This window comes from Spermophilus citellus (genome assembly GCF_964194105.1).
Source record: "Spermophilus citellus genome assembly, chromosome: 12".
NCBI lineage: Eukaryota > Metazoa > Chordata > Mammalia > Rodentia > Sciuridae > Spermophilus > Spermophilus citellus.
In genome coordinates this window covers 112689095-112713061 of record NC_138198.1, presented here as the reverse complement: position 1 = coordinate 112713061, position 23967 = coordinate 112689095, and the positions used below count along the sequence as shown (strand labels likewise).

The 23967-nt window shown below is 34.1% G+C and overlaps 1 protein-coding gene across 4 annotated transcripts in view; it reads right to left on the bottom strand.

Annotated features, from left to right (window-relative positions):
* The window catches only part of WDR7 (WD repeat domain 7), a 329818-nt gene that overhangs the window by 220577 nt on the left and 85274 nt on the right, over nucleotides 1–23967 (bottom strand). For 2 of the 4 annotated variants that reach the window (XM_081263756.1, XM_081263758.1), the window contains exons 15-17: nucleotides 14209–14978; nucleotides 12908–12996; nucleotides 3189–3221 (exon numbers count right to left, since the gene is read on the bottom strand). In XM_081263756.1, coding sequence (XP_081119882.1) covers nucleotides 3189–3221; nucleotides 12908–12996; nucleotides 14209–14978 — 892 coding nt within the window. The remainder of the gene's footprint in view (nucleotides 1–3188; nucleotides 3222–12907; nucleotides 12997–14208; nucleotides 14979–23967) is intronic. The other 2 variants (XM_081263757.1, XM_081263759.1) reach the window with 1 other exon arrangement.

The following is a 23967-nucleotide window of genomic DNA, read 5'->3' as shown; positions in this document are numbered from 1 at the left end:
GCAGCTTCTTCAATATGAAGGATAATAATAAAGCAGTTAAATAAGTCAAACATATTGAAAAGCTCATCTTAAAAGATGGAAGATTCCCTTAACCCATGCCAAACCAAAGTATAGTTCCCGAAAAGCAACTACTTTCAAACCTTTTAAGCATTTCTTCCAGCATTCACTTCTGTATCACTAAATAATCTGCTAATTGTAATTTCGTGATTCACCAATACCAGCTACTGCTCTCTATCAATATTGTAGAAGATGATGTTTTCACTCTGACAAGCCACATTCCCTAATAAATTTCCCTTTATCCCCAACTTTCTAAAATAATTACATCATACTTTGAGGTTTTATAAATGTTAAGTGTTCACATTATTTCCATAGAAATATTGTTCAATGTTGATCCAAGAAGCTTATTAACATCACACTTCCTTTGCTGGGAACCTGCTATTTAAAAATTAGTAACTTAAAAATTACCTTTTTTTCCATTTCCATTCTTTTATACGTACCTATTCCTTTATCTTTTATGCTTTTTGAAAGCTCTCAATGATTTTTCACGGATCAGTTTCATTTTTCCACCAACCATCTCTTTTCTACTCTTACATCTCTGCTGCAAGTCTGCCATCGTGAGACCTCCCTTCACTATAATCCTGCAAATTCTCCTTCAGTGTTCTCTTATTTTTTTAATTATTTTACACTTTTAATTGAATGAAGCATATTTTTTAATATCTTACTCAGAAAAGATACACAATATAGTAACTGTTTGACACCATAAATGCCTGAAAATGGTCTGCTTTTTTATTTGATTGGTAGTTTGCATGCAAAATTTTGGTTCATTGTTAAAGAACTACTTCATTATCCTCTCACTAGCTTTCAGTTACTGCTATAAAGTCCAATAACATGTTTATTCCTGAATTATAACTAATAAAACTATTATGGTGGGTAGAAATGGTACAAGAAACTACATAGCGAAAATAAATATCATATAATATGATCAAAAATAAGATGTATTTGGAGACTAAAGACAAAAGCAAATATATCAGCAGATATTACAATTTCAAATATATTATTTACACTAAGTTGGAGTTTTATGAAATCTATCTGGTATTTTTGGACACTCTCCATATAATAAATAAATCCCTGTGTTAAGAAGTCATTATGGGGCTGGGGTTGTGGCTCAATGGTAGAGCGCTCGCCTAGCACGTGCAAGGCCCTGGGTTTGATCCTCAGCACTACATAAAAAATAAATAAATAAAATAAAGGTATTGTGTCCAACTACAATTGAAAAAAAATATATAAAAAAAAGTACACAGCCACATCAATGTTTATAGCAGCACAATTCACAATAGCTAGACTGTGGAACCAACCTAGATGCCTTCAGTAGATGAATGGATTAAAAAAATGTGGCATATATACTCAATGGAATATTACTCAGCAATAAAAGAGAATAAAATCATGGCATTTGCAGGTAAATGGATGTAGTTAGAGAAGATAAAGGTAAGTAGAGTAAGCCAATTCCAAAAAACCAAATGCCGAATGTTTTCTTCAATATAAGGAGGCTAATTCATAGTGGGATAGGGAGCGGAAGCATGGGAGAAATAGACAAACTCTAGATAGGGCAAAATGGTGGGAGGGAAGGGAGGGGGCATGGAGTTATTAATGATGCTGGAATGTGATGATCATTATTATACAAAGTACAGGTATGAAGACACAAATTGGTGTGAATATACTGTGTATACAACCAGAGATATGAAAAATTGTGCTCTATATGTGTACTAAGAATTGTAATGCATTCCGCTGTCATAGATAAATAAAAAATAAATTAAAAAATTTTAAAAATTTGAAAAATGAAATTAAAAAGTCATTATGATGTTCTTAGAAATTATGGCCATAATTGTTATGGCCAGTTGATATGAGGAATGAATGAAAAGTTTAGAGGAAAGTGCATGATATGTACTAAGTAAATCATTTATTCGTATTATAAATTTATTCACACTATTCATCATGGTGCTATACAAATATGCATGAAAACCTTACTTAAGTGATGGGTTTAGTAATAATTTAGACCTTTCACTTAGATATGGAACCACTAAATGAACAACACATTTGGGAGCAATCAAGAAATATACTGTCAAACATTCCTAGGAAAAAAGGACATCCTTAAAACACTGAAAACAAGACTACAAATAACGAGAAATAGAGCAGAGTAAACTTCTAGACAATAGCAAGGATAAGGGCCCTGCCCAAGGTGGCATTCTGACAAACACACATCAAGGCAACACATGAAAGTGCCCACAATGTTTAAAAAATTCAGTAACACTATTTAACTTCTAGATCACCACCTGGATTATGTTAGAATTAGAATAAGTCTAGATGTGACAGTAATTTTCCTTGGCCTGTAACTACAGCTAACAAGTCAACAAAACAAAATTATTTTTTCAAAAAAAATCTCATAAAGATTTCTGTCATTACTAATATCCAGAATAAATAAATGGCTTCTCTAAGAAGTAAGAAATAAACTTATAACATCATAAACAATAACAAACTAGCTATGGGAAAGCTGTCAACATGTCCTATCTCACTTAACTGACACTAATTAAGTGCTTATTACTATGGACCAGGTACTGAGCTAAGCATATAAAAACACACGAAGATTAGACAAAGCTTCTGCCCTCAAAGCACTGAGCCTAAGAGAAAGGCAAATTAGTAACCAATTAAAATATTATCACAAACTGCACTCCTTATATTTCCTCCAATAGACATAAACTCCTGGAGGGGAGGAATTTATTTTGTCAACCCTTCAGCCTCTGCACGGAGTTATTGACATACTGACCCTAGAAAAATAAAGGAAAGGTATTTATATGTTCATTCATTCCAGAGATATTTAATATACTCCCTCTACGAATCAGTCACTGTTCCAAGCACTTACAATAAATCAGTAAACAAAATGGAAGAAAATGTCCCTGCCATTCCAGCTCCCAAGCAGATCAAAGTTATTAGCCAGTTAAAAAAAGAAAGGCATTTAAGTTCAAACACACTGAGTTTTAAGGGATTCTCAGATCCATTTATTGACTTGAAATATGTACTCCAGGTTAAGTTCAGTTTTTATGCCACAGATCTTGGAAAAGGAAGGATATTGCTACACTATTGGTTAATTTATTAATGTTTCCTGAGATAATTTAACAGTGACAACTTCTTACCTCTCAGGTTAGACAACCAATGTTGACCCATATCTGAAAAACAAAATTGCAAAGAATGCAATATAATCTTAAATCTTGGAGTTGTCTGACCTTCTTGTGCACCTCCCCAGGGTAGGGAGGCATCAACTAAACATATAGATAAAATTCAGAGATGCACCAGAGATGCAGACCACAGGTTTTTGCTACGAGAGTCGTGAATAGAAATACTGTAGGCCAGAATGTACAAGTGCCTTAAGCCAAACATAGATTTAGCACTGTATCACTGTAAACAGAAATTTGGTTGACTGAAATCTCTTATTCCTTTCTCAAGTAGTGTATTTCATAATTTGCAGAAGAGTATCTAATAAGTAAATATTATATCAAAAAATGGATGGCTCTCAGTAAATGTTATTTGCAGATAAACACTGAGTTAATGAATCTACTATCAGACAAAATAAAACTCTAATAAATAAATTATTTTTCAATGAATTGTTTATGAAATATTATATAGCTATCTATCATATCTTTATTATCAAACATGAATTTCAATGAAAAGTTCTATCCCCAGCCAGTCTTTACTTCATGTAGGTTATTTGCAGCTGAACAATATTAGCCAATATATAAATTATAATTTATTAAAAAATAAGCATATTTGTGTTTGTAATCCAACTTAAAAATAAATTATCAATCATTGTGCACTGTAGAACAATCAGGAAAAGAAAAGCAAGGAAATAAAAGTTAGAGTAAAAGTAAGAATATATAATGCCCTGCTCGACTTTGAGAACTCAAGAGTCCCTTGTATGTTCTCTTCCCACTTCCTACCCTATATTGGTTATTTATGTTCTTGTGTTATCTACTAGACATATAGAAACTATTCAAGATAGCATACAGACTAATCTTTCTAAACTAGCAAAAGGAGTTGTTAGGAGATAAAAAGTGCTTGTCAAATATTTGTTGAAGAAATAATGACACTAATATTCATGTCAATATTAAAATAAAAAGTAAGTTTCATAATGCCATCCTGAAGTATTTTATTATGTAGCTTTCTCAATAGAGACTGCTGACTTTCACTGACTTTAAAAGACAAACATTATGTGTTTAACAAATGGAAATTCTTAAATTCATTGATTAAAATAGATGCTTTAGAAATAGACTCAATTTTCAGTGCCTGTTTATTGCTCTCTACACTCAATGCTTTTCGGAGAGGAGCAATATTAGAACATGTCACTTTAAATCTTCAGTCTGCAGCATGTGAACAAGTCCAACACTATTATTGTGGTAGACACACAATGCACTACAGCCATGTCACAAATCATACTGAATGCTTCTCTCTACTATATGCAGGGAGATATAATTCAAGAAGAATCAACTGCTAAGAATGATGACAAAGATGATGATGATGATGATGATGACGACGACGACGACTACTACGACAACAGCAACAACAAAATATCCTTAACAGGATCATTAAAACATCTCTAAACGAAATGAAGGAAAACATGTGCTACCCAATTTGCTTAATCTATCCATGGAAGATACTGCAAGTGAATTCAGAAAAATACATAGATACTCTTGGAGAAAATGCAAAATATCTGGAATTTTAAAATGCTGGTTGTGCCTGAATCAAAGCCTATTTTCATTTCTCCATATAACAATGCTCTAAAAACATTAAAACTTGGAGAAACATAAAGAATTTTATTAAATAAAGTACATGAAGCACTGCCTCGTATTGTGGTGCACACCTATGATCCCAGTGGCTTAGGAGGGTAAGGCAGGAGGATCACAAGTTCAAATCCAGCCTCAACAACGTAATGAGACCCTGTCTTTAAATTAAAAAAAAAAAGAGCTGGGGATGTGGCTCAGTGGTTAAGCACCCCTGGGTTCAATTCCCAACCTCCTCCCCACAAAAAAAGTGTATGAAGCCCATTTTCAAATGAAGGAAGAGACACTTGTACTTGTGAATAAAACGGAGTAAGAACAACCCATCTTAAAAAAAAAAAAAAGAAAGGAAAGGAAGGAAAAGGAAGAAAGAAAGCAATAAAGGGATGAGACATGGGAGACCAAGTGTATGATAGGTCTAGCTTATAGCCTTGAGAGAGATTTAACAGCAAGGTACAGGGAGAGGAACTGAGGAGAAGTGAAGCAGTCTCCCTGAGTTGAGTAGACAAAGCTCAGAATTTCAGGAAACCAGGGCAGCTATGACTCACAGGACAGAGAAAGGAGAACCAAAAAGACTGAAGCCCCCTTGGATTGCTCAGCAGAGTACCAATCAGAACTTGTGTGGAAGAAGACTACTGTGGGCTAGAGAAAGGCCAGAAACAGAGCCTGTTCCCACCAGTCTAACTGAGCATTTGATAGGAGTGTTCAGGAACATCTTGCTTCCATTATAGGAAGTAATTTGCCTTACACGAGCAATGCTCCAAATCTACCTAACAAATCATAAAAGCAGAACTTAAAAAAAAAGAAGTCAAACTGTTTCCACATAACTGGATCAAAAAAAAAATGCTCAAAAGATTAACAAAAATATCTAGAATCCAACTTAGTAAAATTCAAACATTTGCTATCTAATCAAGGATTATAAGGCATGCCAAGAGGCAGGGAAGCACATAAAGAAGAAAACAATTCATCAAAACCCCAGAACTGAAGGAGATATCAGAATTAGGAGACAAGGCCATTAAAACTGTTATTATAACCATAACTTATATCTACTTTTAAAAAGCCCCAAGTCAGAATTCTGGAAATACATACCATACTGTCTGAGATGAAAAAGTATTGAGATGAGATTAGTGGCAGTTTAATAAGAAAAGACTAATGAAATTGAAGACACTGCAATAGAAATCATCCAAATTTAAACCAAAACCCAGGGAAGAAAAAGAACCCCAAAATAAAAAAGGAGCAGTGATCTATGAAACAATTTCAAGCAACCTAATGTTACTTGAGTCCACTAGAAAAAAAGGGAGATGGCTGGGGTTCTGGCTCAAAGCGGTAGAGCGCTTGCCTTGCACTTGTGAGGTCCTGGGTTTGATCCTCAGCACCACATAAAAATAAATAAATAAAAATAAAGATATTAAAAAAAGAGAGAGAGATGAAAGGACATTTGAAAAACAATTGGTTAAAATTTTTTCAAAATTAATGAAAACTATAAAATTAAGAAATTCAATAAGTTCCAGCCAGAAGAAATACTATGAGAAATACTATGATACCACATAATCAACTTTCTAGAAACCAGATATAAAGAGAAAATTTTAAAAGCAGCAAGAATAATAAAGTAATGCTACATTCAGAGGAACAAACATAAGAAAAAGTCATATTTCTTGTTAGAAATAATGCAAGCTATGAAGTACTGACCAACAAAAACAGTCAACCCAGATCATGGTACAAGAAAAAAAAAATCTTGAAAAAAAAAAAAAAAGCAAATAAAAATGTTCTCAAACACACAAAGCTAAAAAAGAGAAGGTCTTCTACAAGAAAAGCAAGTCATTTGTTTTTTAGGGATTGGCTGGCTTCACTTAGCATAATCTGCTCTAATGCCATCCATTTCCCTCCAAATTCTATGATTTTGTCATTTTTTAATGCAGAGTAATACTCCATTGTGTATAGATGCCACATTTTTTTTACCCAATCATCTATTGAAGGGCATCTAGGTTGGTTCCACAGTCTTGCTATTGTGAATTGTGCTGCTATGAACATCGATGTAGCAGTGTCCCTGTAGCATGCTCTTTTTAGGTCTTTAGGGAATAGACCGAGAAGGGGAATAGCTGGGTCAAATGGTGGTTCCATTCCCAGCTTTCCCAGGAATCTCCATACTGCTTTCCAAATTGGCCGCACCCGTTTGCAGTCCCACCAGCAGTGTACAAGAGTACCCTTTTCCCTACATCCTCGCCAGCACTCATTGTTGTTTGACTTCATCATGGCTGCCAATCTTACTGGGGTGAGGTGGTATCTTAGGGTGGTTTTGATTTGCATTTCCTTGACTGCTAGAGATGGTGAGCATTTTTTCATGTACTTGTTGATTGATTGTATATCCTCCTCTGAGAAGTGTCTGTTCAGGTCCTTGGCCCATTTGTTGATTGGGTTATTTGTTTTCTTATTGTCTAATTTTTTGAGTTCTTTGTATACTCTGGATATTAGGGCTCTATCTGAAGTGTGAGGAGTAAAGATTTGTTCCCAGGACGTAGGCTCCCTATTTACCTCTCTTATTGTTTCTTTTGCTGAGAAAAAACTTTTTAGTTTGAGTAAGTCCCATTTGTTGATTCTAGTTATTAACTCTTGTGCTATGGGTGTCCTATTGAGGAATTTGGGGCCCGACCCCACAGTATGTAGATCGTAGCCAACTTTTTCTTCTATCAGACGCTGTGTCTCTGATTTGATATCTAGCTCCTTGATCCAGTTTGAGTTAACTTTTGTGCATGGCGAGAGAAAGGGATTCAGTTTCATTTTGATGCATATGGATTTCCAGTTTTCCCAGCACCATTTATGCTAAGTGAAGCCAGCCAATCCCTAAAAAACAAATGCCAAATGTCTTCTTTGATATAAGGAGAGTAACTAAGAACAGAGTAGGGACGAAGAGCATGAGAAGAAGATTAACATTAAACAGGGATGAGAGGTGGGAGGGAAAGCGAGAGGGAAGGGAAATTGCATGGAAATGGAAGGAGACCCTCATGGTTATACAAAATTACATACAAGAGGAAGTGAGGGGAAAGGGAAAAATAATACAAGGGGGAGAAATGAATTACAGTAGAGTGGGTAGAGAGAAGAGGGGAGGGGAGAGGAGGGAGGGGAGGGGAGGGGAGGGAGGGGATGGAGGATAGTAGAGGATAGGAAAGGCAGCAGAATACAACAGACTCTAGTATGGCAATATGTAAATCAATGGAAGTGTAACTGATGTGATTCTGCAATCTGTATACGGGGTAAAAATGGGAGTTCATAACCCACTTGAATCAAAATGTGAAATATGATATGTCAAGAACTATGTAATGTTTTGAACAACCAACAAGAAAAAAAAAGAAAAAAAAGAATACAAAGGAAGGACAAGGGAAAAAAAAAAAGAAAAGCAAGTCATTTAGGCAAAAGGAAGATTACAGCAGATAGAAATGTGGAATTACACAAAAGAATAAATAACATCAAGACAGTAACCAAATGTGTAAATATACATATATGCATTTCTTTTTCTTCTTCTTTTTTTTTTGAACTTTAATTGACCATTACACACAATTCTTAACAATGATTTGTGAGATTTATAACATATGTAAAAGTAAAACACAGGTTAACGATATCATAAAGACCAAGAGTTAAGAAATGCAAATACAATATTAAAAGTGTCAAGTAGTATAATATCACAGAAAAGTATGTTGTGGTAAGTTAAAGATGTAGACTATGGATTCTAAAATAACCAGTAATATTATAAAATAATTAGCTTATAAACTAACAAAGAAGATTAAATGAAATCATAAAATGCACTTTATCCATCCAAAAGACAGCAGAAGAAAAAGAAAGAACAAAGAATAAATGGGACAAAGATAAAAATAAATAGCAGAATGATATCCAAATCTAACCATATCAATGATTATATTAAATGCAAATGTTTAAACATTTAGAAAGCAGGTCAGATAGGATTAAAAAAAAAAAAAGCAAGACTAAACTACACACTGCTTCCAGGAAACATACTTTAAATAAAAAGACCCAGTAGGTAAAAAGTAAAAGGATGGGAGAGTGGTGAAGGCGATCCCCCACTCACTGTCTTGACAGGGTCACAGTGAGAAAAAGTGTTGGCAAAGCCGCTCTCCCACTGTCTTGACAGGGTCACAGTGAGGATGAATGCTGGCAAAGCCACACTGGTTGGTGGGTAACCGAAACCATGAGACCCTTTTTTATGTAATTGGGACTTTGCATTTTCATGCTTATGTTTCTCACAGGAGGCATGAGTATGTTAAATGCCAAACAATTAAATTTCAGATGGCTAGAACAGAACAGGTAGTTCATGCCTTGGAAGCTGTTCTGCTACCCACCCCTCAGCATATCAAGGACAAAATAAAAGGCTATTCTTCTATCTTAGTACATTGTGGACAAACCTAATAACAGACAACAATCATCCTCTGAAAAACAAACTCTTTGAGAACTAGCGTACCTTGACTGAGAAACAAATTCTTTGAGAACTAGTGTACCTTGACTGAGAAACAAAAGAAACTCTCTGAGAAAGCAGCTCAACCAGTTTTATGAAAATAAATTTAGAAATTAATTAAAATAGCTTTATAAGACACAGTTTTAGAATAATGTTAAAAATATTATTTAGATTCTTAAGTTTAGAAATTATTAAGTCTTTAGTTATATAGGTTTCTGATATACTTTAAGGATGATTCATAAACTTTAGGACATTTTAAATATAAGATTTAAAGGGACTTTTTTAGATGGGAATTTTAGATTAAAAATAAAGTGCAGGTGTACTTTAGGTTAATGATTAATTAGGAGACTTAGAGTCTGGTTACGTAGTTTGACATTAGTTAATAAGGAAATAACATCTTGGGAAAAATAGTAAATCTTGGGAAAATCTGAAGGATGTAAATTGGTGACATGTTTTATTGATGAATCTGTACTTTGATGATTGTATGGCTGGGGGTCATATCCTAGAAGAATGTAGATCGGTGTGCTCTCAATCATGGTTAAGGAAATGTCATGTCTTGGCAAAGTTTTAAGTTATATAATCAATGACGTATTGTGAATCTATAATGATGAGAAAAATTGTAATAAAAAGGGGACCCAGAGAAAGCAGCTTTAGCTCTCTCTCTGAAGATTGCTCAAAGGGAACGACTCCTGTCTCATCATTTCGCCGACGCCACTCCTCCTTCGGGACTCCCTGGACCCCGCCGGGGCTGGCCCCCGGCAGGAGAGAATAAGCCAGAATAATAGAAGCCAAAAATGCTAAAATGGCTACAATATTATCGACAAAGCAGATTTCAGAGCAAAGAATAAGAGCAAACAGAAAGATCATTTTAAATGACAAAAGAGTCAAAAACTCAGAAATAACAGCCCCAGAAGTTTATGCACCTAATAAAGAAGTTTAAAAAAAAAAACTGATGGAAATGCAAGGAGGGATAAACAAATTCATAGATGCACATAGTGTGTCCTTATCTACTGATAAAAAACATTTAGGCAGAAAAGCCAGCAAATACACACACACACACACACACACACACACACACACACACACTAAGCTTAAACACTGTCAAGCAATTTGGCCAGATTGACTTTTTGCAATACTCCACTCGATGACAGTAGAATACACACTTTTCCTAAAGTGCATGCAATATATTTACCAATATAGAACATATTATGGGACATAAAACAAGTATCAACAAATTCAAAAGGATTCCAACTGCAAAATATGGTGACCTGAGTTAATAACAATCATATTCATACTTGAAAACTGCTCAGAGAGTAAAGATGAAGTGTTTTCACTAGGAAAAAAAATATACACATAAGAGGAACTGGACATGTTAATGAGCTTAGCAATTCCAAAATGTACATTTGTTTCAAAACATCATATTACATACTCGAAATATACTTTCTATTTTTTAAATAAACTGAAAAAATAGCAAAAATTAAAAAATTGTATTTAATGACCTACAAAAAGGATTAAAACAATGCAAAATATAATTTGACTATTATAAATTAGAAACCAGACAGATCATTACAAAGTCCCCAAATGTTTAAAAATTTTAAAAACTCATTACTCAATTACTTATTGTTAAATGAAACACACAAAAAGAAAAGGCACAACATATAAAAATCTGTGGGATACCACTAAAGCAATGAATTCTTGGGGAGAAAATTATAGCATTAAATGACCACCTGAGCTACTACTATAAGAAACTAAAAACGATAAGCAAATTAAAAACAGAAAATAATGAATTAACATATATCAAAGCAAAAAATCAATGAAGTAGAAAACAAAATTAACAGATACAAATCAATGAAACCAGAATTATTTCTTTGAGAAGAACCATAGAATTATTAATCTACTAGACAGACTGATTTGGAAAACAGAAAAAAAACCAAAAATTATGAAAATTAAAAATGAAAAAGTAGAGAAAATTTCTCAAGTCCTACAATTTTTTATTGATACATTTGACACAATCTTTTATAGTTCGCTCAAGGGGAATTTTGAAAAACATGAATATATATTTATATTTTACATCTATTTCTATTTTAAATTTAAATATTTTTAATCTGTAGTTAAAAAACTTTCCCATAAAGCAAACTCCAGGCCTGTAAGCTTTCACTAATCCTTCCAGAAAATACAAGAAAAGGAATCCCCCCCTAACTCATTTGGTAGGCCAGTATTACCTGTTATCAAAATTGCACAGCCATTATCAGAAATGAAAATCACACATCAAAATCCTTCACACAAACACATACATACACACACACACACACACAGAAAAAAAAAAAACCTCAACAAAATCTTAGCAAATTGTATTTAATGACCTACAAAATAAATAATTCATCATGATGAACTGTGATCTATAATACAAAGTTGTTTTAAAACAAAAAAGTACAAAAAAGTCAATATATTTTATCTTATAAAGAAAATGAAGGAGAAAAATCATATAATCGTTTCAACAGATGCAGAAAAAGCATCTGACTGGATCTAATGCCCATTCATAATAATAGTAAAAATATCTCAATGAACCAGGCACATATAGGAACTTCCTAAACCTAATAAAGGGCATCTTAGAAAATCCTAAAGCTAACACCAGTCTTAATAGAAACAAAATGAGTAAATTGTGATCTATTCATTCTTCAGGATAATCTCAGTAATGAAAATGAACCATCAAATGCAACACTGACAAATCTCACAAAAAACGCTGGGCACAAAAGAATATATACTCTCTGTCTGAATTAACGTAAAGCTCAAAAGTCAGGCAAAACTGAATTATAAAGTTTAGGAATTTAAACTTAGGTGATGTTAACTATAAAAGAAAGCAAAGAAGTAGCTGAACAAAAAGAATTAAAAATTTTTCAGAGTTTTGGAGGATATCAGATTTCAGACTTTGATTAGGGATGATCGACCTATAAGGTGTCCTTAGGAAGGGAAGGTATGATAACGGGGTGGGAGGGTATAAGATGCTTGTGAACTCTTGGTATGTTGTATTCCTTGTCCAAGGAGGTAGTTACAAGAGTGCTCAGCTGGTAAAAATCACTGAGCTGTATATTTCTGTTTTGTGCACTTTTTTGTATGTATACTAATGAAAGACAAAGTTAAAATGAAAATGATGGCATATAGTGATTTAAATAAAGAGATAAAAAGAATAGTTTAACAAGGATATCCACTTGTGAATCACAATGTATAAACTACTGGCAAGTGGCAAATTAGTCATAGTATTGAACCATGAATTTAAATATTCTTAAATGTAGTTTAAAAATAGGCATAGCTTTTAAAATCAAGATACACACAATTAAACACTAGTGTTGTCAAGTTAAGGTGCCCCTAATGCATAAAAATTAGGGCAAAGACAGTATAATAAAATTATGTGAAATATGCTCATTTATCAATTTCCAAATAAATTTGATTTATTTTTAACTGACATCTTAATTATCCATATTTACATCTGGAATATAACAACTTTTCTCTCTTTTAACAACCTGAGACAAACAAAATGTTATGATTATACATTAGCTATGTCTCCTCAGTTTCTACAGCTGAAATGTCATGTCAATTACTTAATAAGATTTAATTTTACCTTGTTTAATCTGTCCTTGCACAATATTACTGGAAGTTGGAGGAGAATCCCTTGCCTTAGAAAGGTCTGGGGTGCTTGGTCTAGGTGGCCTTTAAATAGAAGAAAAAAATACATGTATATATTTTTTCACATTTTCATATTTCTAGAACTATTTAAAATATTGTTTTCTAGATTCAAATTAATTGCAAAGAAACATAAAAAAAATTTTCAATTTACTGTTCCAAAAAGATGGCTCTCTAAGAATTTTATATGCACTAACATTTTCCATTTCAAATTTTAATATGATAAAACAATTACATGATTAAGCAAGTAGCAAGTAAAAATTTTATACCTACAATTTATACTATTAGTTCAAGAAATATTTAGGAACATTCCAATATTTACCACTGACAGGTAAATATTCTTAATTCTCCATTCTTCAATATTAGCATGCTAAGATTTCAGCCAACCCATTATCACTGGTGCAAATGAATTCATGGAACAATATACTGGATTTTAAAAGTACTCAGTCCTAACATATAAAAAAAGGCATTAAGGCATTACAAAATCTTGGGCCCAGAAGCAGAAGATCTTAGTTTGGATTCTGGCTCTACCACTGAATGCAGATGTGACCTTGTACAAGTCACTTCACTTATCTGAATTTTCTTAACTATAATGAAAGGATGATAAAACCGTTTACCTTATAGAGTTAAGAGCACCAATTAGTTAGTTTTTGTAAAATACTTACAACAAAATCTAACACAGAGTAAGTGCTATATAATTATTTGTTTAAAAGAATTCTTGATATGGTGGTCAACTCTCAATAAAATATAATAAAAAGTTGTCTTCATAACCTGGGGAAAATAGAAACCAGCATGCAAGCTAGATGTTCTAAAAACATTAATACAGTACTCTGGTTTTCAAAAATTGTTTTCTCTTTCCCTGCTGAAAAATTCAGATTATACTTACAAAATTCTGAAGCCAGTCACTGAAAACATATCATTCATTGCATCTGTGTTTGAGAAGCATTTTAAACTAGTACACAATTTTAAAATCATATTTATTCAAGAGCTAGTCTAGATGATCAATTCCCATATTCTAAACCCCCTTTTAATAGCCAGTAAGTTTTTTATGTATATATAAAATTACATATATTTTATATATATGCCTTAAACTAAGCATTTTAGAGATTTGTGTTTTAAAATTTAAAGGGGAAACACTGAAATGGTCTAAGTATTTAGAAACAAAAAAAAAGTAACAATAACAAAAATAGGTTTCTTTTTTAAAAACTTAAAAATAAAATCAAACTATCATGGTCACACCTGGTAGGACCCTTCTTCATATGGTCACCAATAAAAGTTGCATTGGTCATACTCATTAAAGTATTTGCCAAAGATATGATAGACAGGAGATGTTGGGTGGTGACTGCTCGGGATACTCCGTAAGTCCCCTTTCCTACTCCCTCCATTGCCGGCAACTTCCTTCCTGCTTCTGCTTTCCCATGTGGTAGTTTACAAGCAGCCTGATTATATCCAGGCAGCATCAGTGACATATGACCTCCTCTCGATAAAAGGCCAAACGATACTGTACAGTGTGGCTTCAGCATTCCAAGGCGATCAAGACAAACTTCATCCAGAACTTCATTCAAACCCCAGGCATGAAGGCAGGACATGAACAATTTTGCAGTGTCCATAGTTAAGTTATATTCTAATAGGGTCAAGGGCTTAGATTTGCTGGCCCGATACTCAGGATCACTTTCTTCCCTTCTCTGCCTCATTATCTCTTCATCATCCTCTTCATCATCAAGGAGATGTTCCTTTATGTTCTCTTTGATAGTTTCTTTCACTTGTTGGAAGAGAACTGCTGCTCGTTTTCCAGTTAGAAAAGAGCCCCCTTTGTCTGAACTGCCAGATGCTTTTTGCAAATTCTCTGGGGAAATAAGCGCAGTATTCGGCCTAGAGGCTTCTTCAGTCAGGAGTTGAATAATCAAGGCTTCCACATCAAAGAAAAGCACGTGTATGTCCGGGTCTGTGAGGTTTGTCTTTATTGCTTGAACCATCAGGGAGTTATGAGAATATTTAGGTAAATTCCCCTGCAACAGATATTTTTTAAAAATGGTTATAATTAAAAGTGTTTAATTTGACTATTCATTAATGAACGATAAATAGCAGAATTAAAATGCTTTTTAAGCTGTCTTTTCAGAGGTTTATCTCATTAAAAATAACACTAACTTTGCAAATCAGCAGCAGCATGTTAAAGAACCATTTTAAACAATTAGATCTGTATGCTGAAACAATCATAAAATTGTCATTAATTAAAAATCAGGGGCTGGGGTTGTAGCTCAGTGGTAGAGTGCTTGCCTACCATGTGTGAGGCACTGGGTTCAATTCTCAGCACCACATATGAATAAAACAAAGGTCCATCAACAACTAAATAAAAAAAAAATTTTTTTTAAATTTTTAAAAAATCAAAGAAAAAGTGTCTTATTGAACCAAGGAGTCTCTTTGCTCATAGAAGAGATTAAAATTTGTTTCAATAACTTATAGGCAAATTCTGTCTCTATGAATGAACTACTGTTCTACCTGAAAGAGTTTGCTTATTCTGACTTCCAATCCTTATTCTGACTTCCAAATCCTTTCTTCTGCTAATTTGCCTACAGACCCTCCCTGTTCACAGATTCCCTTCCCTCAGTATAGAGAACATATTCAAGTCTTTTTTGTTGTTGTTCCAGATCCTGAAATGTTAGTCTGACCATTCCCCTTCCATTCCCCTCCCCTTCTACTGTCCCTTTTAGTCAAATTTAGTGAAAGTAGTATAGTAAATCCAGTGGGAACTCTTCAGTCTTTGTCCTTCCTAATCTTTGCAGTTATTGCTATTGTTGTTCTTCCTGAGAGACTGAGAATATAAATAAAGAGAAAGAATAAAAAACCACCTAATAGCATCCCTGAATCCCCACCTACTGCCCCCAGAGAGCCAAGCTATCTAATTCTGACCCTTCCTCCTCCTCGGCAGCCACCTGCTGGCTCATTATTCCTTTGGCACTAGAACTATATCACCTGTAAGTAGCTGCTCCCAAATTCCAGCCAGACCGGCCTCTGAAAGTAATTCTAGTCCTGTATTTCCACATGCTACTAGTTGGATGGCCCACGGAGCCAGCCTCCTATTTAACACGTGTCACCTATACCCTCCCACTAATCCTGCAGTGTCTTCTTAGTCCTCAAGAACCACTACTCCTTCTTACTGCACCTTCACAGAAATTCAGACCCTGGGTCTGCCACTCAAGTCAGGCTGTACAGGCATTCATCTTGCCTTACCCCAAGGCCACCCCCACAGAGCCACAGACTTCCTTCTGAGGCACAAATCTAATCATGTCACTCTTCTGCCAAAAAACATTCCATTATCATATATTATTAAGAGAAATAGATAATAACAAATTCTGAAAACTAAATCAAAATATAGATGAATGTCTGATCTTGAGATGAGAAATGATAAGCATGCTTAAAATTCTCCACTGTAAAAACAATTGTTAAAAGGCAAGTAAGAAATAGAAATAAAATATGCCAGAAATAATACTAATGAAGTTATAATCTATACAATTTTTTTAAGTAAATAAGAATACTAATGCCCAAATAAAAGGAAAAAGGGAAAAAACATAAAGGTCAAAGACAATTCACAGTAAAAGAAACATAGTCAATAAAAACACGGAAAACCTGCTCAAACTAGTGATCAAGGAAATTGCAGTTAAAATAACCACATCACTTATAAAATTTGTTAACAAGAAACACTAAAACCTGTATGGTGAAAATCAAATCAACACACAGCAGATGTGCAAGCTTTTGGAACAGTAATTTGACAAAATACTTTGTGAACCCTTAAGATTAACATTGTTTGATACAATATGTTTATTTCCAGGATCCTAACCTAAATATTAAGTCAGAAATACAGACAAGAACTTATATACAAGGATGTTCAGTGAAGCAGCATCCTAATTTTGGCATCTGTTTTTTAAAAATTGGAAACAACCTAAATATATAATAAGGAAATAGGTAAATAATTTGAACATAGCCATATGATAGAATGAATGTTACAAATCATGCTTTCTAGGTATAGTTAACCACATGGCAAAATGCCTATGTTCCACTTTTAAGTGAAATAAAACTACATAGTCACTTGCATGTTCAGAGTATAGTCCCAATTTCACTTATTTAACACTTAAATATATATGAGTATAGCAAGAGAGACTAGAAAGAAACAGCACACAAAATGTTAATTGTATTATCTTGTAGTGGAATTATAGAACATTCTGTTTGTATTTCTAATTCTTACATTATAAATAATGCATATTATTTTCATAACTAGAAAAATAATGCTCTGAAATAAAATGCATAAAGTTCAAGACCCATTGACTTGATAAACTACTTTTCCAGCTTTAATCAACGGGCTCCTACACCATAAAGAATTCTTCAAGTAGATCTTATCACTACCCTTTTGTATAAACTTTTCTGAACTGATGTTTAAAGGAGGATGGCATATAATTTTTTTTTTAATCGAAGGATTGAACCCAAGGGTGCTTAACACTGAGCCATATCCACAAGCCCTTTTTATTTTTTATTTTGAGACAGAGTCTCACTAAGTCGCTTAGAATCTCATTAAGTTGCTGAGGCTGGCTTTGAACTTGCAATCCTCCTGCTTCTGCCTCCCAAGCTCCTGGGATTACAGGTATACCCACCATGCCTGGCTTAAATATTTTCATAAAACACTTAAACAACCTAAGTAATGTGATGAATTTATACTGCATATTAGTAAATATGAAGTTACATATAGGAAGTAAAAAAAATCAAGGCTTTCTGAGTCTTACTCTGTATTTAATTCACTCATTCTACACTCACCTCAGTGCCTATTATGTTCTATATTTGTGCAAGGCACTGAGGACAAAAAGAAGAGTAAGAAATGGCTTTTCTAGTCATGGAACCTAAGTAACAGATTGAATCGAATAACAGAGAATGACATGTAATAACAGGGTAGTATGAATGGTACTATAAAAAGAGGGGGGTTGCAAGGCACAAGAAAGGGACACAATGGAAAAAGTACCAACTCCACCTGGAGTGACCAAGAGCACTTCATAAAAGCGGTATGAAAGAGCACTCCTGGCAGAAAGGTAGCAGGATATGAAAAAGAACAAGGATCAGAAACATCACAGGATAGACACTGATAAAACCCACAGGTGATCAATATAAAGAATGCAAGGAATGCTTCCCTGGAGTATCGGGGTCACATTAAGGCTTTTTAACTTGATCTTGCAGGCCCGGGAGCCACTAAAGAACTTTTCTCAGAATCATCAGGGGTGTTTGGGAAATACAGATTCCTGGGCCTGATATCAGACCTGAATCTATATGTCTAAGAATGTGCCAGAATCTGTATAATGAGTACTCCAGATGATCTGATGCAATGAAGTTTGAAAACTACTATCCAAACCCTTTAATGGAGTAATATGATCAAATTCAATCATATAAAGTCTTCCACCAGCAATGATTACCAAAAAGGAGCTACAGCAGCGACCGGAATATGAAATGGAGGCAACAGAAGCCATCCAGGTGAAAGTGTGCAGTAGAGATGAGAATGTAAACTGTGGGATGGAAGGAGATGCTGACCTTTTCTCACAGCACTGTGCTTTATACTGGCTTTTTCAAACATTGGACCTGTAAGCTACTCTTAATGCTTTGTACCTTCCAACACTAATGTCAGTGAATAACACATAAAATTATGTATAATAAGTGTATCGTATCTAATATAATATCAGTGATATGAAAAATTATTGTTAATAATGATAGCTACTACATACTAAGCCACTGCTACAGCCCAGGCACCACGCTAGATATTATGGTAGCTTATGTCACTGCAAAAGGTAAAATACCACCTTACAACACTGCTAAGGAGACAGACCTAACATGAGGTAGGAACAACTAGATGAAACAAGGAGAACTCCACAGCGCTTTAACAGATACTGTTTTCCCAGTAAAGATCTGCAAAATTCTTTTAGCAAAGAGATAGGGATGATGTGGCACAAAGAATGCAAAAGCAAACATGTTTGGTAAAGAAATTAGTGAAGCAGCAAGAGCAGCTTAAAGTAAAAAGAAGGCAAGAGTGAGGACACAAAGTGGACCTCAAACTCTCTCATGAGATGTCAGCCACACATGTGCCCCTTTCGGCACCCCCAGATTTTCCCATTTCTGTCTTTCTGGAGGTACTCCAGCAGATAGTCAGGTGCTTGGACTACTAGGTTATCTAACATCTAGTACCATGACATCTGCATGTGTGAGAGTGTGAGAGTCCTCTTATCATTCTCAGAGCTACTGATGGTGTCATTGTGCAAACCCTGAACTTACCAGTAACTCACAGAAAGAGTAAGGAAAAGAAAAACACCACCAAAATGAAACAGCTGAAAGTAAAACAGGAGAAAAAAGTACATGAGCTGTAATCTCTGACAAGCCTGCAGAGCCTGTGTTACCTGACAAGTGGCTTCTCTAATGTAAAAATCTTATTATAACAAAATACACATGCCCAGCAAAGTTAACCACTGACCCATCTTATTTTCTAACTAGCAATGTAAAGTTTAGCTACAGGTAAATGAAAAAAAGTATCTATCAAATGCCAAGGGTCTCACCTTAATTATAGATAGAGCACTAAGACAAATTCCTTCAAATCACTGTATATTCTTAATAATTTCAAATACAGGCTATCCGATCCAGGAAATATTTAACAGGAATGTTTGCTCTGTCACCTTTATTAAGAACCTCTGAAATGTGTGCTCTCAAATTCATCTTTAATTTATCATAGAAGAAAGATTAAATTCAATTCTACAAATATTTGTGGAGTGCCTATTATCTCCCAGATGCTTGGGAGAAAATAAAGCCTCTTACATTAATAAAATAGTTTCAAAACTTACTTAAAAAGAGCCAACAAGGAATCATAAGGTATAAGGTTCACACAAATGAAATGCTGTCAAATTACTAGTAAAACTCAATGATAAATGCAAAATACACACATATGTTAACACCTACTTAAAAAGCTCATAAAAAAGATATATTTGACATCTTTATTATAAATATCAAGTCTGTTATAACTTTATATTTTCTGTATGAGGAAAATACAGATTGTCACTTCAGATCTTAAATAAAAACTCTGACTTAAAATACAACAGAAATGCAATGTTGGAAAACAGTATTGTGTTGCTTCCTCACCACTGAAAATCAAACCTGTGGCAGGCAATCATGCAAAGGATACAAGGTAAAATTGTTTCTCAAGTGAAAAACCCCAGGAAAATAACAGCACCATGATGATAGGAGTAATCTTTATTCAAGCATGGATATTTTTTAGTACACATACAAAACAAACATACACTAGATGCAATATACCCCAGGAACAAAAGGCAATAATTTTGAATCTGCTGAGGAAAAAATGTTGATGTTTCATTGTTATAACATTTATCACCATAATAAGTTTGAATACATTCAGGTTAAATCATGTCTGCTGAAACACCTGACAGCTTTCTCCCCTAAAACCAATATCATAATGTTGTAAAAGTCTTAACAAGGATTAATATTTGAAGTGCACTTCATTTATCCAATGACTAAAAGAAATTTAAAACACTGGCAATAATTTTACTCATTCACCATTCAATTCAATGGTCCTGATTTCAAAGCTTACTTAATATCATAATTTTCAAGACTATCCTTTTAAGTAATCTTGTACAATAATTTACTGTTTTCATGAACAAGTACTGAGTTCAACATATAATGAATGATATATATGGTTCATATTTCCATATAAAAATAGAGTTGATTTATACCAGAAGGCTTTATATATATATATATATATATATATATATATATATATATATATATATATATATATATTTTTTTTTTTTTTTTTAAATCAGAATCTGCTTTGAAACCAGAGATTAAGGATACAAAGAACTGGCAAAAAAATGTCCCAACACACACACACACACACACACACCCCTCTATAATTGTCAATCTTGAGTCCTAAAATAGAACAAAAGAAAATTTGTACTTGGCAAATCATAAATTTTCTATTTTGCAAAATGAATCATTTTATATATATATATATATATATCCACTTACGATGCATACTCTAAAAATTTTTATTTCCTACATATTGTAAGAAAAATTTGTTTATTACTCAATGATCTTTTGTTAGGAAAAATAAAAGAACAATAATTTAAAAAATAATAACTTTCCCCTTGGATTTTGTATATGATATTTTCTTGAAGAAAATCCTTCAGAAGAATCTTTGAAATTCTGATGCACACTGATAAATATAAAAGGTACACTGAATAAAAACAAACTGATGTCTTAAAGTGCTTTTAAAATATTCTATAACCAATAAAAAAAATAAAATAAAATATTCTAAAAATTACATGGGGAAAAACCTCCCCATCTCCTAAAAAGTATTTACCATATGATTTCAATAATGACTGTTTTAATTTTGGAAAAATGGAAGAAAGATAGGGAGGATGGAAGAGAAAGAGAGCAGAGACTAGAGAGGGAAACATTAAAAACTAGGAATTATCAAGAAAATGTGTAAGATTGAAGTGGATATTTGGTGCCCTCTGCTGTTGTACTACTGTTAGTTAACACCAGTTGTGAGGGTAAATGAAGGGAGTTCTTTTCAGAGAATCCATTCACACTGAAATCAGATCATATACTATTCACTTATCTTGATTATTTGCTTTTGAATAAGATACGATTCCACAATTGGGTATAAATGACAACGTAGTCATATAGTTCATGTTAGTTCACTTCCTTTCATGTTTCTTCATTAATATCAAATACAAATAAACTAAAAAAAGATATTTAACATTAAAGGATTTCAACGTTAAAATTTATTTATAAATCATTCCATAAAAGTAAATTATAAGTATTAAATATAAAAATTTAGATCATGCCTTTTACAAAGAAAATATCTTCCAAAGCTATTCCTACCAGCATATCTTACTGCATAATAATGCATGAAAAACATCCAGATTGTATAAATATATTAATAGTCTTCTTATTATATACTCATTTACAATATAAATTGTAAAACAGTAGCATAGAAGAGATTGATTTTCTTTTTCGGTTTTTTTTTTTTTTTTTGGTACTGGGTATTGAACTCAGGGGTACTTGACCACTGAGCCACATCCCCAGCCCTATTTTGTATTTTATTTAGAGACAAGGTCTCACTGAGTTGCTTAGCACCTCACAACTGCTGAGGCAATTCTCTGTTTCAGCCTCCCAAGCCACTGGGATTACAGGCGTGCGCCACAGTGCCTAGCCTGATTTTCAATTCTTCCCAAAGAGCCAAGTTACCAAAGCAACGAGGCTAGGAGCCCTTCTCTACTCCATGGACTTTCATATGAATCGGAAAAAATGTTCCCTAGCATCAATTCCTCTATCTTCCAATAAAAAAAGCTACCTACCTCAGAGAGGTTTTACAAATAGCTAATAGATAATGTAAGCAGTATTCTTTTCACTGGTTGGAGGGAGATAATAAAATCTGGCTCATTTTATCTTGAATGTGTTAAAAGTACACATGAAAATAGTGTTAAACCAACTGAAAAAATAAAAAGAAATTGTAAAATCCCAAAGGTCTATTATAAAATACCTTCCTGGGTATGCCAAATCCCTGCATGCATCTGTAAAGGAATCTGTAAATGGTAACAAGGTGAGATTCTGGGAAGCTCACTTGGTAAGGAAAAGTATAAGACTGAAATGAAAAAAAAAATAATAATAATACAGCTCTAATCTACCCTAGTCACTGTTGAACAACCCCTAACTTCAGAAATATTGACACTCCATGGATTTAAATCACTTTTAATTTTCTCCTTCTCCCTGTCCCATTGGCCCACATCTCACTCTTCTCAGTATGCCAGTTCACCATGCCCACTCACATCTGCACATGGTGCCACCTTTGCCTAAGACATCTGTCCACACTTTTCTTCCTGTTGTCAAGCCTTGTTTCTTCAGTAAGGCCTTCCCAACAACTCCTGAGGTTAGTTCATTTCCTCATGGTTGTGTCCCATGTGGTTCATACCTTAAGTAGTCTAAGGTTCATCAGGATGAATTGCACACCTGTGTCCCACACAGAGCAGAATTCCTCAGTGCCAGGGCCTGCTGGGTGTGGATGTGATTAGTGCATTCTACAACTGGTTCTAGCTTGGGGCCTAGCTTATGGTATGCACTCAATCTGTGTGGAACAAATGCATGAATCAATCAATCAAGAGTATTAAACTAGTACGTGTTGAACACCAATTGTGGTAATAAATGTTTTTAAACATCCTATTTTATTTCATTACAACACAATTATTCCAATTTTAAAGCTAAAATCAAATTGAAACTAAAAGGCAAGTCAGTCACTCAGGGTAACACAGCAAGTCAATGGTGAAAATATAGGAGAAATCAGGTTCCCCCTATGTCTGCCTCATATTTCCCACGTTTTTAATATCAACAGGTTCTCAGTCTAAGTTCTACAGACATTTGTGAAACAGGAGGTGGAAAGAGAAAGGGCAAACGCACTCCACATTAGTCAGCCCTCAAATACTGGGTTATTTATGGAAAGTCAACGCACACCTTGTGCTGAGCACTGGAAATACCAGGAGGAATATCCCATAGTCCTTTGAGAAGCTCTTAGTGAAATACAGAGTGAAGGTTCTTGTCAGGGTGATTCTGACACACTCCAGGGACATTTGGCAATGTCTGGAGGTATCATTGTTGGTCACAACTGGGAGGGGGTACTAACAGCATCTAGTGGAAAGAGACTAGGGATGCTGCTAAAAATCCTACAGTGCACAGGATGGTCCCCACAACAATGAATTACCTAGCCCAAAATGTCAACAGCGCTGAGGTTGAAAAACCTGATATAGACAGACATGAAAACACACAGCAACTCACTTACATTTATTGGTACAACAGAATAAACACTAGGACAGAAACATAAACCAAGTGCCAGAGAATCAGAGAGGAAGATCCTTGGACCCTGCCTAACTCGGCTTTATTAGTAGGGACAATGGTCACCAAAGT